Source organism: Sus scrofa, chromosome 1, assembly GCF_054392235.1.
Source record: "Sus scrofa isolate SSC_HxYL_T2T_F1_AM1 chromosome 1, Sscrofa_HxYL_maternal_Yorkshire_Landrace_v2.0, whole genome shotgun sequence".
NCBI classification, from domain to species: Eukaryota; Metazoa; Chordata; class Mammalia; order Artiodactyla; family Suidae; genus Sus; species Sus scrofa.
Genome location: NC_139383.1, coordinates 125,657,573 through 125,673,580, shown reverse-complemented (window position 1 = coordinate 125,673,580; position 16,008 = coordinate 125,657,573). Strand labels below are relative to the sequence as shown.

Sequence of the window (16,008 nt, the reverse complement as noted above, 5' to 3'; positions counted from 1 at the left end):
GAAAAGTCGAGAGGACAAATGCAGAACTTTGAAAATGCATTTGAAATTAAGGAGACCAGCAAGATGAAACAATTCTACACACATATAGATGGATATAGAAAAATATAAGGGGAACCACTAGTCAAATAACTATAATGGTCACACACATAAAAAAAGAAAAACCAAGCCAAACATAACAATAAACATGGTCAGCAAATGGCAAGAAAAGACAACAAAAAGAGGAAGGGAAGAAAAAAGACCCAAAATAGCAATCCCCCAAAAAATTAGTAAATGATAATACATATTTATCCATAATTACACTGAATGTAAATGAATTAAATGCTCCAACTAAAAGAAAAAGACTAGTTGAATGGATTCAAAATCAAGACCCATATATATGCTGACTATAGGAGATCCACCTCAGATCTAAGGACACACACAGACTTAAAGTGAGGGGATGGAATAAAATTCTACATACAAACAGAAATTATAGAAAAGCAGGAGTAGCAATATTCATATCAGACAAAACAGATTTTAAAATAAAAAGCATCACAAGAGAAAAAGATGGACATTACATAATGATCAAAGGATCCATACAAGAAGAAGAAATAACAATTTTAAATACATATGTGCCCAACATAGGAGCAGCACAATATATAAGGTAACTACTAATAGCCATAAAAGGGGAATATGACAGTAACACAATGATAGTAGAGGACTTTAACACCCCACTTACAGCAATGGACAGATCATCCAGACAGAAAATCAGCAAGGAAACACAGGCCTTAAATGATACAACAGACCAAACAGACCTAACCGATATCTACAGAACTTTCACCCCAAAGCAGCAGAATATGCTTTCTTCTCAAATGCACATGGAACACTCTCCAGGATAGATCGCACTTGGGCCACAGATCAAGCCTTGATAAATTTTAAAAAATTGAGAAGACCAATGAAATCAAAAGTTGGTTCTTGAAAAAATCAACAAAAATGATAAACCATTAGCCAGACCATCAAGAAAAAGAAAGAGGGTTCAAATCAATAAAATTACAAATGAAAAAGAAGTTACAACTGACACTGCAGAAATACAAAGGATCATGAGTGACTACTAAGAGCAAGTCTATGCCAATAAAATGGACAACCTAGAAGAAATGGACAGATTCTTACAAAGGTACAACCTACAAAGAATGAACCAGGAATAAACAGAAAATATGAATAGACCAATCACAAATACTGAAATTGAAAATGTGATTTAAAAACTCCCCAAAAACAGAAGTCCAGGATCTGAAGGCTTCACAGCTGAGTTCTACCAAACATTCAGAGAAGAGTTAACATCTCTTGTTCTGAAATGAAAATTGCAGAGTAAGGAACGTTCCCAAACTCATTCTATGAAGTCACCATTACCCTGATATCAAAACCAAAGATACCACCAAAAAAAGAAAATTACAGGCCAATATCACTGATGAACACAGATGCAAAAATCCTCAACAAAATTTAGCAAAGTACATACGAATATACATTAAAACGATCACACACCATGATCAAGTAGGATTTATGCCAGGGATGCAAGGATTCTTCAATACCTGCAAATCTATCGATGTGATACACCACATCAACAAACCAAAAATAAAAACCATATTATCATCTCAAGAGATGCAGAAAAAGCTTTTGACAAAATTCACACCCATTCCTGATAAAAACTCTCCAGAGAGTGGGCATAGAGGGGAACTACCTCAATATAATAAAAGCCATTTAGGACAAACCCACAGCTAACTTCACTCTCAATGGTGAAAAACTGAAAACATTTCCACAAAGATCATGAACAGACAAGGACAAAGTTATTCAACACAGTCTTGGAAGTTCTAGCCATGGCAATTAGAGAAAAAAAGAAATAAAAGCAATCTAAATTAGAAAAGAAGAAGTGAAACTGTCACTGCAGATGAAATGATTTTATACCTAGAAAATCCTCAAGACACTACCACAAAACTATTAGAGCTCATCAATTAATTTGAAAGTTGCAGGATACAAAATTAATACAGAGAAACTGATTTCATTTTTATATACTAACAATGAAAGATCAGAAAGAGAAATTAGGGAAACAATCCCATTTACCACTGCATCAAAAGGAATAAAATACCTAGGAATAAGCCTACCTAAAGAGACAGAAGACCTGTACTGTGAAAACTATAAGACACTGATGAAAAAAATCAAAGGAGACACAAACAGATGGAAAAATATACCATGCTCTTGGATTGGAAGAATCAACATAGTCAAAATGACAATACTACCTAATGCAATCTACAGATTGAATGCATTCCCTATCAAATTACCAATGACATTCTTTACAGAACTAGAACAAAATATTTTAAAATTTGTATGGAAACACAAAAGACCTTGAGTAGTCAAAGCAATATTGAAAAGAAAAATGGAGGTGGAGGAATCAGGCTTCCTGACTTCAGACTCTGCTACAAAGCTACAGTCATCAAGACAGTATGGTACTGTCTTGAAAATGTGATTTTAAAACTCCCAAAAAGCAGAAGTCCAGGATCTGATGAAAAACATAAATACAGAACAGGATAGAAAGCCCAGAAATAAACCCAAACACCTATGGTCAACTAATCTATGACAAAGGAGGCAAGAAAGTGGCAGAAAGACTGTCTCTTCAATAAATGGTGCTAGGGAAACTGGACAACTTCATGAAAGAAAATGAAATTAGAACACTGTCTAACACCATACACAAAACAAACTCACCATGGATTAAAGACCTAAGTGTAAGACCAGACACTTATAAAACTCCTAGAGGAAAATATAGGCAGAATGCTCTTTGACATAAATCACAGTAACATCTTGTTTGATCCACCTCCTAGAATAAAGACACAATAAAGACACAAATAAATCAATGGGACATAGTTAAACTCAAAAGCTTCTCCACAGCAAAGGAAACCATTAAAAAAACAAAAAGACAAGCCACAGAATGGAAGAAAATTTTTGCAAATGACTCAATTGACAAAGGTTTAATCTCCACAATATACAACAACTCATACAATTCAACAACAAAAAAACAAACAACCTAATTGAAAAATAGGCAAAAGACCTAAATAGACATTTAACCAAAAAAGACATACAGATGACCAACAGGCACATGAAGAAATACTCAACATCACTAATTATTAAAGAAATGCAAATCTAAATTACAATGAGGTACCACCTCACATCAGTTAGAGTAGCCATCATTAACAAGTCAAGAAATAACAAATGCTGGAAAGGATGTGGAGAAAAGGGAACCCTTCTACACTGTTGGTGGGAATGTAAATTGGTACAACCACTATGGAAAACAGTAAGGAAATACCTCAAAAAACTAAATATAGAACTACCATATGACCTAGTAATCCCACTCCTGGGCATATACCCAGATAAAAACTTCAGTGGAAAAGATACATGCACCCATATGCTCATTGCAGCACTATTCACAAGAGCAAGACATGGAAACAACCTAAAAGCCCATTGATGATCAACCTAAATGATCCATTCCTGATATGGTAGATATACACAATGGAATACTATTCAGCTGTAAAAAAGGATGAAACAATGCCATGTGTAGCAATACAGATGGAACTAGAGACTCTCATACTAAGTGAAGTAAATCAGAAAAAGAAAGACACCATATGATATCCCTTATATGTGGAGACTATAATATGGCACAAATGATCTATCTACAAAACAGAAAAGATCATGGACATGTAGGATGGATTGGGAGTCTGGTGTTAGTAGATGAAAACTCTTGCATTTGGAGTGGACAAGCAATGAGATCCTGCTCTATACCACAGAGAACTATATATCTAATCACTTCTAATGGAACATGATGGAGGATAATGTGAGAAAAAGTATGTATGACTAGGTCACTTTGCTGAACAGCACAAATTGACAGAACATTGTAAATCAATCATAATAAAAAATTAAAAATAATAAAACATAATTATTCCCTAAGTGTTCATTCAGAATCTTTTGCCCCATTCCAAGTTGTCCTGTTCACTGACCTTCAGTAAACCTAAGTACAATAAAAAACCTAAGTACAGTAAAAAACCTAAGTATAATAAAAGCACTATACTTGAAAAAAAAAAAAACACTAAAAAAACTAACAGTAGATTAGATGATATAGAGGAACAGATCAGTGATTTGGAAGACAGAGTAGTGGAAATTACCCAAGCTGAACAGAAAAAAGAAAAAAAAAATGTTTAAATGACAGTTGAAAGGACAGCTAGAACAACATCAAGTATACAAACAATTGCATTATGGGGGGTTCCTACAGAAAGAGAGAGAAGGGGAGAAGAAAGAGATAAGGGAGAAGAGAACTTATGTGAAGTGATAATAGCTAAAAATTTCTCACTTTTGAGAAAGGAAATAGGTATCTAGGTCTCAGCATCACAGAGTTCCAAATAACATCAACCCAAAGAGGTCCATACCAAGACACACTGCAATTAAATGACAAAAAAAAAAGATAAAATTTAAAGGCATCACAGGAAAAACATCTAATTATATACAAGGGAACTCCCATAAGATTATCAGATGACTTTTCAGCAGAAACTTTGCAGGCTGGAAGGGAGTGGCATAATACATTTAAAGTGATGAAAGGAAAAAAAAAAAAAAAACAAAAAACCTATACCCAAGAACACCTGGCAAGGCTGCTTTTCAAACTTGAAAGAAAGATAAAGAGTTTTACAGACAAGCAAAAGTTAAGAGTTCAATACCACTAATCCAGTTTTACGAGAAACATTAAAAGGATTTTTCTAAGCAAAAAAAGACCATAACTAGAAATATGAAAATTATGAAAGAAAAAACACAATCATAAAGGCAAACACACAGTAAAGGTAGTATAATGCTAGTAGGAAGGTTAAAAGGCCAAAGAAGTAAAATTATTGATATCCTCAATAAGTGGTCATGGTATATACAAAACAAAATGATGTAAAATATAATGTCAATAAATTAAATATGGAGAGAGGGAGCATAAAAATGCAAGGTTATTAGAATGCATTCGAACCTAAGAGATCATGAACTTCAAACAATCAGCTATATAGGTTATTACATATAACCTCTTGGTAATCACAAACTGAAAATCTTTAATAGATATGCACACAAAAAAGAGAAAGGAATTCAACTATGACACTAAAGACAGACACAAATCACAAGAGCGAAAGAATATAGGGGAAAAAAAGAACTAAAAGAACAACAACTAAAAGAAAATGGTAGTAAGTACATACTTATCAGTAATTAAATGTAAATAAACTAAATGGTTCAATCTAAAGACAGAGTGGCTGAATATACACAAAAACAAGACCCATCTCTATGCTGCCAATGAGATACTCCCTTTAGATCTAAAGACACACACATACTGAAAGTTACGGGATGAAAAAAGTTATTTCATGCAAATGGAAATGGAAATAAAGCTGGGTACTAATACTTATATTAGACAAAATTTTAAAAAGACTATAATGAGATGAAGGACATTACATATTGATGATCAATCCAACAAGATGATATAATAATCCCTGTAAATATATATACACCCAACAGAGGAGAACCTAAATATAGAAAACAAATAAGAACAAATATAAAGAGAAAAATTGACATTAACATAGTAATAGTAACAGACTTCAACACTCCACTTAAATCAATGGATAAATCATTCAGATAAAAAATCAATAAGGAAACACTGATTTAAATAACACATTAGGAGTTTCCATTGTGGTTCAGCAGGTTGAGAATTCAACATAGTGTCCAAGAGAGGCAGGTTCGATCCCTGGCCTTGTTTGGTGGGTTAAGGATCCAGCATTACCACAAGCTGTGGTGTAGGTTGCAGATGTGGCTCAGATTCAACCTCTGGCCAGGGAACTTCCATATGCCACATATGGCACCATAAAAAATTTAAAAAATAAATAGCACATTAGATCAGATGGACTTACTAGATATATAGAGAACATTTCATCCAACAACATTCTTTTCAAGAGCACATGGAACATTTTCTAGGATAGATCACATGCTAGATCACAAAACAGGTCTGAATAAATTTAAGAAGACTGAAACAATACCAAGTATTTTTTCTGATCACACCATGAGGCTAGAAATTAACTGTAAGAAATAAACTGCAAGAAATACAAATAGGTGGAGGCTAAATAATACACTACTAAGCCACCAATGGGTCATGGAAGATATCAAAGAAGAAATAAAAAAGTACCTATAGGCAAAACAATGATCTGAAATCTATGGCATTCAGCAAAAGCAGCTCAAAGAGGGAAGTTTACAGCCATTCTTGTGGTCTTTCTGTATCTCAGTTATACATGCCTCTAATAAAAAGGGCATGAGGCTTCACAGATAAGGACTTTCTGAAGGCTCTACAGTATAACCTAGACAATTCCAGAAAGCAACACATACCTCATCTGCATGAGTTGCATCTCATCAGTCAAAGCCAGTTCACAGTTTAAAGTTTCTGGGTTCTAATTTTTAGGAAAACAATAACAGAACAAAGCACTTCAAATTTGACCTATGTAGGTTAAAAATAAGTGAGTAAAGCGGTCCCCCCGAGGTAGAAAACAAAATAAAAACAAAAAATACAAAATATAAAAAGAAAAATCACAAGGAAGATATGAAAGTAGGAAACAGCAGTCCAAAATAAAAAAGGAAAAGTGTATTTCAAATTGGTCTGGTGTCAATATTCCAAGCTTGCATTAATCATCTCAAACCCCCACAATTCCAACTCAATTTCTCATGCTCTGGATAGATGACCTGGCCTCCTTCACCAGGAAAACAAACGATGACTTTAACTATCTGTGCCTAAGAATTATCCAAATCCCTAGTTATTCCTTATTTCTGCCCTCTGGTATCGAAAGAGAATAACACCCCCTATTGCCTAAAATTTAATTTTTCACCTGTTCCAAATTTTATCCCACCCCAAGACAACTGCTTCATCACCAATCCTCCCTCTTTACTGGTTTCTTTCTTCTACATAGAAATATGTCCAAAATCATTTCATCCAAAGAATACAAAAGCTCTGCCTTCACCCTACAACCTCTTCAAACTCATTAGCCAGAATGAGCTTTCCAAAATACAAAGCCAATTAACTTGGTATTCTTGCTGAAAATTCCTAAAGGGTTCCCTATTATCTTCTGGAGATTTTTCAAAACAGCAGGATTTTATTTCTGACCAAGCAAATGTTCTCTCACTGTGCCATATTCTGTTAGGCACTTGTCAAAGCTGACTGAAATATCATTTTCCCATTTATTCCCAGGTAACTGTGACTCATTCTTCAGTATTAAACACAAATAAGACTGCCTCATATTTCCTGACCATCTTCTGAGATTGAGATACCAATCTTTGGTCAGTGTTTTCTCTTTATCCACCCATGACCTCTTATGCATACTACGGTGTAATTTTTACTTTTTTTTCTTCTCCATCACCCTCTCTATGAGTAAATATAAAGCAAAGATTGACTTGTTCAGCTCTCTCTCACCATATTATTCAATAAATGTTTGCTAAATGAAAGAATGATAGATCTACAGCAAAGATACTGGGAAGCTGATACAGTAAACCAAGTTTGAAGCAACAGATTTGAAGTTAAGGTTTCTCTGAACATGTGTAAAACTGATTTCCATTTGAAATATCATTCTACAATACCTAAAGCAATTGTTTTATGGCGCTTAAAATGGAGCCAGTGGTGCTCATCTGTTCCCACCCCGCCACCCATCCTGGACCAGTGCCATCATGCCCAAGTGCCCCAAGTGCAACAAGGAGATGTACTTTGCTGCGTGGGTGACCTCCCTGGGGAAGGACTGGCACTGGCCTTGCCTGAAGTGTGAGAAATGTGGAAAGACACCGACCTCAGGGGGCCATGCTGAGCATAAGGGCAAGGCCTACTGCAACCACCCCTGCTATGCTGCCATGTTCAGACCTAAATGCTTTGGACATGGTGGAGCTGAGAGTCACACCCTCAAGTAAACCCAGGTTTTGGAGACCTCATCCCTGGCTGCCCACCAGGCCACTGCCTGTCTAGGCTGATGGCAGGCCTTCTCCACAGGCACCTGTAGACATGGTGCCCTCAATAACAGAACGCTGGGGGGTGGTGGGAATGGGGGCGGAAGGAACCAGCAGAATAGCCTTGGCTCCTGCTCATGTAGATGTGGATCTTCTCTCTAACAGTCTAAAGATGAAGCTGACATATAAGAAAAGGCAATGCAAAGGATGCTGCAGAGAAATGAAGTCAGAACCTGGATTTAACTGAATCTTATCACTGCTCTTTCTCTGAACTTTTCCTGCTAGATGAGTTAAATTCTCTTTATTATTTAAACCTAATCTTTTCAATTAAAATTGAGGAAGGTGAATTGTAAAATAGCCACAAGTTCCTCCCATAACTAGATGCATGCCCCTCTGCAGTGTGACTTAATCATTCTTTCCCAGAAAATGTGCAGTGTATTTCTCCAACCCCTAATCTGGGCTTGGCTATATGAGACATAGTAATTCAAGTTTTAAGCTAATTTACAGTTTGAGCTAATAACATGTTGCCTTTTGTTGCTATATATCTTCATTGCACTTACTGGACCATCAAAGTTCTTTTTGTGAATGGTGTCTAATATTGGACAGAGTAAAAATAGCTTCACCTATCCACCAAAATAAAAGTTCACTACAGTTAACAGGGTACTAGAACAATGCGTTCACATTAATTCATTCAAATATCTGAATGCCTACTATTTACTTGGCTATGATAAGGATGAAAGGAAACATAGTCTCAACACTATTCAGGGAAAGAGACAGACAAAATGAATAGTTTGTAGTATAGGGTACAGACTTCCATAGGTTCTATCACTCCAGTTTAATCTATAGCTTCATATTTTACACATTAATGCCCATAAGTCACCTTTCCAAATACCAAAGTCGTGGTCTCATATATCAGTAGATTAATAACTTCAAGTTATAGCATGGTGGTACTACCTGCCAATTATTTTTCAGTTTTGTTATATTTACTAATACAGCAATGTGTGCATTAATAATCTAGTTTATTAGTTTATTAGTTTTTATATCTATTTTATTAGTTTAGTACATATTTATCTGTCAAAAATTTTATATTATTTTCCTTTTATTTTATAAAATTCAGAAAAATGATAAAATCAAAAGTCTGATAGCAGTGATAATACGGTCGAGAAAAGGTGGAACTCCTCAAGTTTAATGAAAGTAGACATCTTTGGACGGCTGGCCATGTGTTCAATTATTAAGTAAAAAACAAAGTACACAACTATTGGCTATATGTAAAAGTAATAAAAAGCAGAGAAAATCTTTGGAATGATGAATTTTTTATTATAAAAGCAATACCAGTGATCCAAATGCAAAAGAACAGTCATGGGTCCATAGAGCCCTTGATGAGACACTTATTATAGATTCCTTAATCATTTCGAAATGTCAAAATCAGAATTTGAGATAAGAAATTATTTGTAGGAGTTCCTGTAGTGGCGAAGCAGCAATGGATCCGATTAGGAACCATGAGTTTGCAGGTTCAATCCCTGGCCTCGATCAGTGGATTAAGGATCCGGTGTTGCCATGAGCTGTGGCATGGGTCACAGACGTGGCTCGGATCTGGCATTGCTTTGGCTGTGGTGTAGGCCGGCAGCTGTAGCTCTGACTGGACCCCTAGCCTGGGAACCTCCATATGCCACGGGTGTGGCCCTGAAAGGACAAGAGACAAAAAAAAGAATGTATATATACTAAAACACAATGAATTGTAAGTTTTAACTGGGTAAACTGTATGGCATGTAAATTATATCTCAAGAAATATACTGTTGATTAAAGCTTTAACTTGGAAACTTCAACAGTTTAAAAGATATTAATTTGTCAGTATTTAGTGTTTAATCTATGCTTTTGTTTGTTTTAAATAATCATGTCCATTAATCCCAAGATCAAAAAAAGAAGTAAAAAACACCATAAAACATTATACTTTTTAATTTTATTTTTTTATTTTTTGTCTTTTTGCCTTTTGAGGGCTGCTCCCACAGCATATGGAGGTTCCCAGGCTAGGGGTCTAATCACAGCTGTAGCCACTGGCCTACGCAGAGCCACAGCAACTCAGGATCTGAGCCACTTCTGCGACCAACACTACAGCTCATGGCAACGCTGGATCCTTAACCCACTGAGCAAGGCCAAGGGATCGAACCCACAACCTCATGGTTCCTAGTCGGATTTTTTAACCACTGAGCCACAACAGGAACTCCAACATTATACTTTTTTTATTCCCCTAGAGGTAGAACATTTTCCCTGGAAAAAGTAAACCTATTGCTCAATCCTCATACTCTCAACTTGCATACAGGTTTTCAGAAATACACATCGGTTGGACAGCCTACATAACAGAGTAAGTCCTATAACCAAAGTATGAACAAAAAGGTGAGGAAACACAGTAGTTAGAATAAATGATCACTGAATAGTTTACTACTATCTCTTTAATTAAAGGGCTCTCCTATCAATCTGCAACTTACCTTCATCATGACGTTTAGTGTGTATTTTTGATCTTCCCTCCTTGCTGCAACTTTTGCTTCCACTGCTTCTTTTGCTTTTTCTTGTGCTTGTAGGATAGATTTCTCCCTTATTCTCTGCATCATTTCTTTATCAACTAAAACATAAGGAATATCACTAAATTAAGATCTTGATGAATTTGTTTTATGTAGGAGAAACTGCTTACATACTGATCTGGGAAAAGCAAAAACAGTTATCGATACCAAAGTGGTCAAGAAGCTACTATTAAAAAGTAACCAAGTAACTCTTAAAACTGTAATAGTAAAGAATTAGTAAAGAATGCAAGCCTTTGTGCACTACAAGAGACAGAAGACAGAGACAGGATATGAATGAGAGAAAAAGAACAATGGAGGGGAAAATAAGTGAGAGACTGAGGATGGGGAAAGAGGAGGGAGAGAAGGAGAAGAGGGACACAAGAAGGAATGAAAGGATAGTGGGGGAGGGGCAAGATGCAGGGGAGCAAGGGAGAGAACAGATTATCCTCCTCCATCTCTGTTGAGAAACTAGGGCTCTTTGCTTTTATTTATTTTTTATTTTTTGTCTTTTTGCCTTTTCTAGGGCCGCTCCCATGGCATATGGAGGTTCCCAGGTTAGGGATCTAATAGGAGCTTAATCCACTGAGCAAGGCCAAGCATCAAACCCGCAACCTCATGGTTCCTAGTCGGATTCATTAACCACTGAGCCACAACGGGAACTCCAGGGCTCTTTGCTTTTAAACAGGACCACTATGGTGTCTCCTAGAAGAGAAGATGGGTGGAGACCATGTGACCCTGTCAATCACTCTCAAAAATACAAATGGTGAGTTATACATATGAAGAGTATATCCAGCCTTAGGAAAAATTACACAATAACATGACATGTTATATATAGAATTTTACCATTCACAAAGATTTGTATTCAGTGACTCAGTGTTTTAGAAACTGCAGGCTGTGACCCATTGGGGGTAAATTATCTTAAGGGAAGAAGGATAGGGAAATGATCTAGAATTTTAGGGGGGAGAAAAAAGAAGGGAGAGGAAACTTAGGAGGAAAGGGTGGAGTAGGGGACAGAAAAAAGCGGCAGGAGTGGAGGGATGAATAGAAAAGCCTTATACACCCATTCACGTTGTTTTAAAATGTATGGAAAAATACACAAAGAAAACCAATTATGTTAAAACAAAATATTCAAAAATAAATATGTGATATATATATTTGCTGCTGCCTTTTTTTTTTTTTTTTTTACTTTTTAGGGCTGCACTCATGTCATATGGAAATTCCCAGGCTAGGGATCGAGTTGCAGCTGTAGCCGCTGGCCTACACTATAGCCACAGCAATGCCGGATCCAAGTCATGACTGCAACCTACACCACAGCTCACGGCAATGCCGGATCCTTAACCCACTGAGCCGGCCAGGGATCAAACCCTCATCCTCATGGATACTAGTTGGATTTGTTTCCACTGGGCCACAACGGGAACTCCTAGATATTTGCTTCTTTATTAACACATTAAATAACATACAGCAGAATGTCTAATAAATACTATAGTTTCAAAGTAGTACATATAAAAGATAGCAGTACCTGTGATATGAACATTTTTTTTATTTTTATTGATACTATTGTCGTCTGTGGCTTACATTCATAACTGAAAGGCATATTACATTTCAGTAAAAAAGTAAGTGAAGACTAAGGAATTTTTACCCATCCAAGATCTTGTTTAGGAATTAGGTCTGAAGCCTCTTCCCAACGTTCTCCTGTTTAGTAACAGGGTGGCAGAAAGTTGGACCAGCTTCAGAGGCATAAATAACTTAAAAAACATCAGATTTCCAAATGAAATGCTCCACGTCTAAAAGACATGAAAAATGGATCAACAAAGAACTTTAGGAAAAAGACGGAGCAAGGATGTTTTGAATAATGAGGGAGGCAGGCTTGGAGTATAGAGTTCCACAACACTATCTGCGGAATAAAAAAAAAAAAAGATTGTTAAACGTTTTGACTGAATTGCGAGTTCTAAAAGAATCTCAAACTTGGTTTCTGAAGTAAAAATCAATATTCATTACTCATTATATGGGTTAATTTTAAGATTGTTTTGACTAATCTAACTGGCAAATTACAGTCATACCCAACCTGTTACTTGTTTTCCTACAACACACAGGCTAAGGATAATTTTTACAGTTTAAAGAGTTGAAAAAAATCAAAAGATAGTAATATTTTATGACTTACAAAAATTGGAATAAATTGAAATTTCACAGACAATAAATACATATTGTCTTTTCCTGCTTTTGCGTTACAATGACAGAACTGAGTAATTGTGATAGAGACCACATGGCTCACAAAATCCAATATGTTACCTAGTCCTCTACAGAAAAAGCCTGCCAAACCTTGGTTTAAATGGTTAAAATCTGGCATGGCTGACCATATAATCATGAAAGAGAAGAATTAAGCAGCAGTGCAATGAAAAGAGATGTGTAAATCAGAGAAAAAGGTCATGATTAGAAAAGAAAATTCCCTTCCCATTCCTGGAGAAGGTGGCCAACCAGGTTAAGAAAGGGATTTGACATAGAAGAAAGTGTTTCATGTCAGAAACAGGGGACAGTAACAGGCTTACTGATCTTTCTTTATATCCTAAAAAGCTGGTGGACAAAACGTTACCTGGGGAAATCTGTTGACCAATAGGAAAGATTCAAACACAAAAACGTTTAAGTCAGTGGTTCTCAAACCTGGCCAGTCATCAGAATCACCTGGGCAGTTCCCAACCCCCAATCTGTTTATTTTAAAATAAGCCATCATAATAGAAAATGGCGCTGGTCCCATCTAATTACGATTATCAACAGCAGCTGAAAAAACTGAAAGTGTTTACATTTAGTCTTAGGTAAGTCAAAACACCCTAGGTGTGTTTCATGGCATATTCCCATCTCTGACTTAACAAGTCAAAAAGGCAGGCAGGAATAGGAGCACAGGAATCTGGTTTTTAAAAACTCCTCAGCTAGTCTAGGACTCAATAAGGAACTCAAGTAACCTGGCTATGGCAACCTACTTAACTGTATTTTCTGAGCTGAATCCCAGATTTTAGGGAAAAGTTCTCCCTGGTCCTGGGGACTAAAAAATTAAATTCCACTGCAAGATACCAAGAAAATACTATTATAAAGAATGACTGCAATTTCCCATTCTCAATAGTCCTGACTTAAGGCTTAATGCCAAAGACCTAAGCAAGATTTCAGGTGATAGATAGAAAACACAAGAAAACATGACTACTAGATCAGGAAAGAGGGTAAGAGAGCTAAAGCAGTAGAGGCCAATTACTGACCCACCAAGCTGATCCTGGCAGAAGAACAGAGGACTGACTGATTAAGAGTACAGAGAACAGGGGATCTCAACTTGGACTGTACATTATTATCCTTAAAAAGCGCTTTTAAGACTACCAATACCTAGGTCTTTCTCCCAGAAATGATTTGATTGGTCTAGAGTGAACTTCAGCAGACATCTGTGTTATGTAAAACTTCTGTAGGTAATTCAAATATATAGCCAGCATTGATAAACACTGCTTTAGAGTCAAAGTGCTAAGTAAGGCTCCAGTTCCAGCATGCCACTTATTAGCTGTGTTATCTTTGGCAATTACTGAACCCTTCTGTGCCTTAGTAGCCTCACCTTTTAAAAAAAAAGCTGGTGGGGGGAGAGTAGGGGGTTACCTAAGTGATAGATTGCTGTGAGGATTCACAGATTAACTAATGCCTAATACAAAATGAGTGCTCAATAAAGGCCATATTGGTAAACTTTATTCCCTAAAGATAGGAGCCCATATCTTTTAAGAGCTATTATTAATGTCTTCAATTTTTAAATAATTCAATATTTAGGTGATTTGTTGGAGACCATGGAACAGCTGAACTCTGCAGAAGGCAAATATCTATGGATGCAGACTTCTAAAGTATAGAGTCTCCTTCGAAGACAAGATAAAGGACTTGTGCATTAACCATGTTATTCTATAGACAGCTGCAATAAGTCCTAAGGATACCCCCTTTGATATCACTAAGATAACCTCATTATTGCCTATGCCAGTTCCTGCCCACTAATCTTGTCATCTTCCTTAATCCCATTAGTAATAATCTCATCACCTTCCTTAATAAAAGTGATGTGGGCTAAAGCCTAGGCATCTTTGTTCTTCGGAACAGAGTGCCTCCTGGTCCCCCACTTTCTAAATGTAAGAGTCTTGTGTGTTTTGCTATACCTCGCAGTCCCTCTTCCAGGATTCCCAGTTCCCTGCAGCGCTTGAATTGGCAGTGATCAACTGATTGCCACTCTGGCAGCATGCAGAAGTTCCCCAGCCAGGGATGGAACCCAAGCCACAGCAGCAACCCAAGCCAGATCCTTAAACCGCTGCTATGCCACCCGGGAATTCCTGGATTATTTATTTTAAGTGGCAGCTAGAGCACTAACTCATTTAAATCATGATCACATGCCTATTTTTTTTCCCTAGAAGCGCAGCATATTATTTCAAAAAACAATGTTTAAATGGTATAAAATATAAAAATCGCAACCAGCTGAACATTTTTTAATAACAAACTTACCACCTGACAGAGAAAGGGTCTCCCACATGGCCGCTTCTTTTTTGTGTAAGGTGAAAAGAATAGTATCATTTCCAATCTTGGCTTTACTGCTCTCATCGTCTATGGGAGCATAGAGAAACACCTCAAATAAAAATGGAGGACAGTTGACCTATTCAGGAGGGGGAAAACGGAAGTTAATTTAGTTACACAAATTAAGACACATCCATTAAGAATAAGTGACAGACCAAAATCATTTTCTTAAATTCCTGCTATTAATTTACCCCAGGTCTCGAAAAATTACCAACCCATATGAGGAAGTCCTGGATAAAATAATCTCTGATTTGATGACATTTATCTACAGATACGGTGTATTGGAGTATTGGATTCCGTGGTTTGTTTTATTTTTAATAGGACTAAAGTTTTAGGATGCTTATCTGCAACGCCGAGCCTAAGGCGTGTCCACAGCCGCGCCCTCGCAAACGCTTCGGACCACACCCCCGGTCACCCGGCAGGCATGACTCGCATTCCTACCTTCAGATAGTTTTCCGTGCAGAACACGTCCGCGTCTCTGACGCTGACGCCTCGGAGGGGCACAGAGATGAAGACCGCAGTCTCCGTTTGCTGCCAGGTGTAATCGTTAACCTGCAAAGGCATCCCGGGAGGCTTCGGGACAGGCTGGGGAGTACTCTTGCTGGCTCGGTTGCTAGGGAAGCTGGGGTTACCACGCGCCAGCTCTTCCGGGTCATGCCGGGCTGCGGCGCCCCGCGTTCCCAGCGTGCTCCGGGCGCGCCCCTGCTGCCGCCTCTGATGACTTTCTGACCCCCTAGTTGGGGGTCTATTACCTCTTGAGGACTTAGCCCATGCCTGCAGTCTGAGCGTAGAAATAGGCCTGCCTCGGTTTAAGCAAGAAAAGAACTTTGCGCCTGAGAATGCAGAAAAGGGATGTGGGAAAGCGTGACTCTCG

At 37.3% G+C, this 16,008-nt stretch overlaps 1 protein-coding gene and 1 pseudogene across 7 annotated transcripts in view; one reads left to right on the top strand and one right to left on the bottom strand.

The window, feature by feature from the left end:
- The window catches only part of DNAAF4 (dynein axonemal assembly factor 4), a 99,120-nt gene extending 83,353 nt beyond the window's left edge, over positions 1-15,767 (bottom strand). For 6 of the 7 annotated variants that reach the window (XR_014811084.1, XR_014811087.1, XR_014811079.1 and 3 more), the window contains exons 1-3: positions 15,576-15,767; positions 15,066-15,213; positions 10,491-10,624 (exon numbers count right to left, since the gene is read on the bottom strand). Coding sequence is in view for 3 of the 7 variants with exons in the window: in XM_021094952.2 (XP_020950611.2) it covers positions 10,491-10,624; positions 15,066-15,213; positions 15,576-15,698 (405 nt within the window). In the remaining 4 variants the exon portion in view is untranslated. The remainder of the gene's footprint in view (positions 1-10,490; positions 10,625-15,065; positions 15,214-15,575) is intronic. The other variant, XM_021094959.2, reaches the window with a different exon arrangement.
- LOC146406355 (cysteine-rich protein 1 pseudogene) lies at positions 7,735-8,054 on the top strand (annotated as a pseudogene).
- Positions 15,768-16,008: the final 241 nt, after the last annotated feature.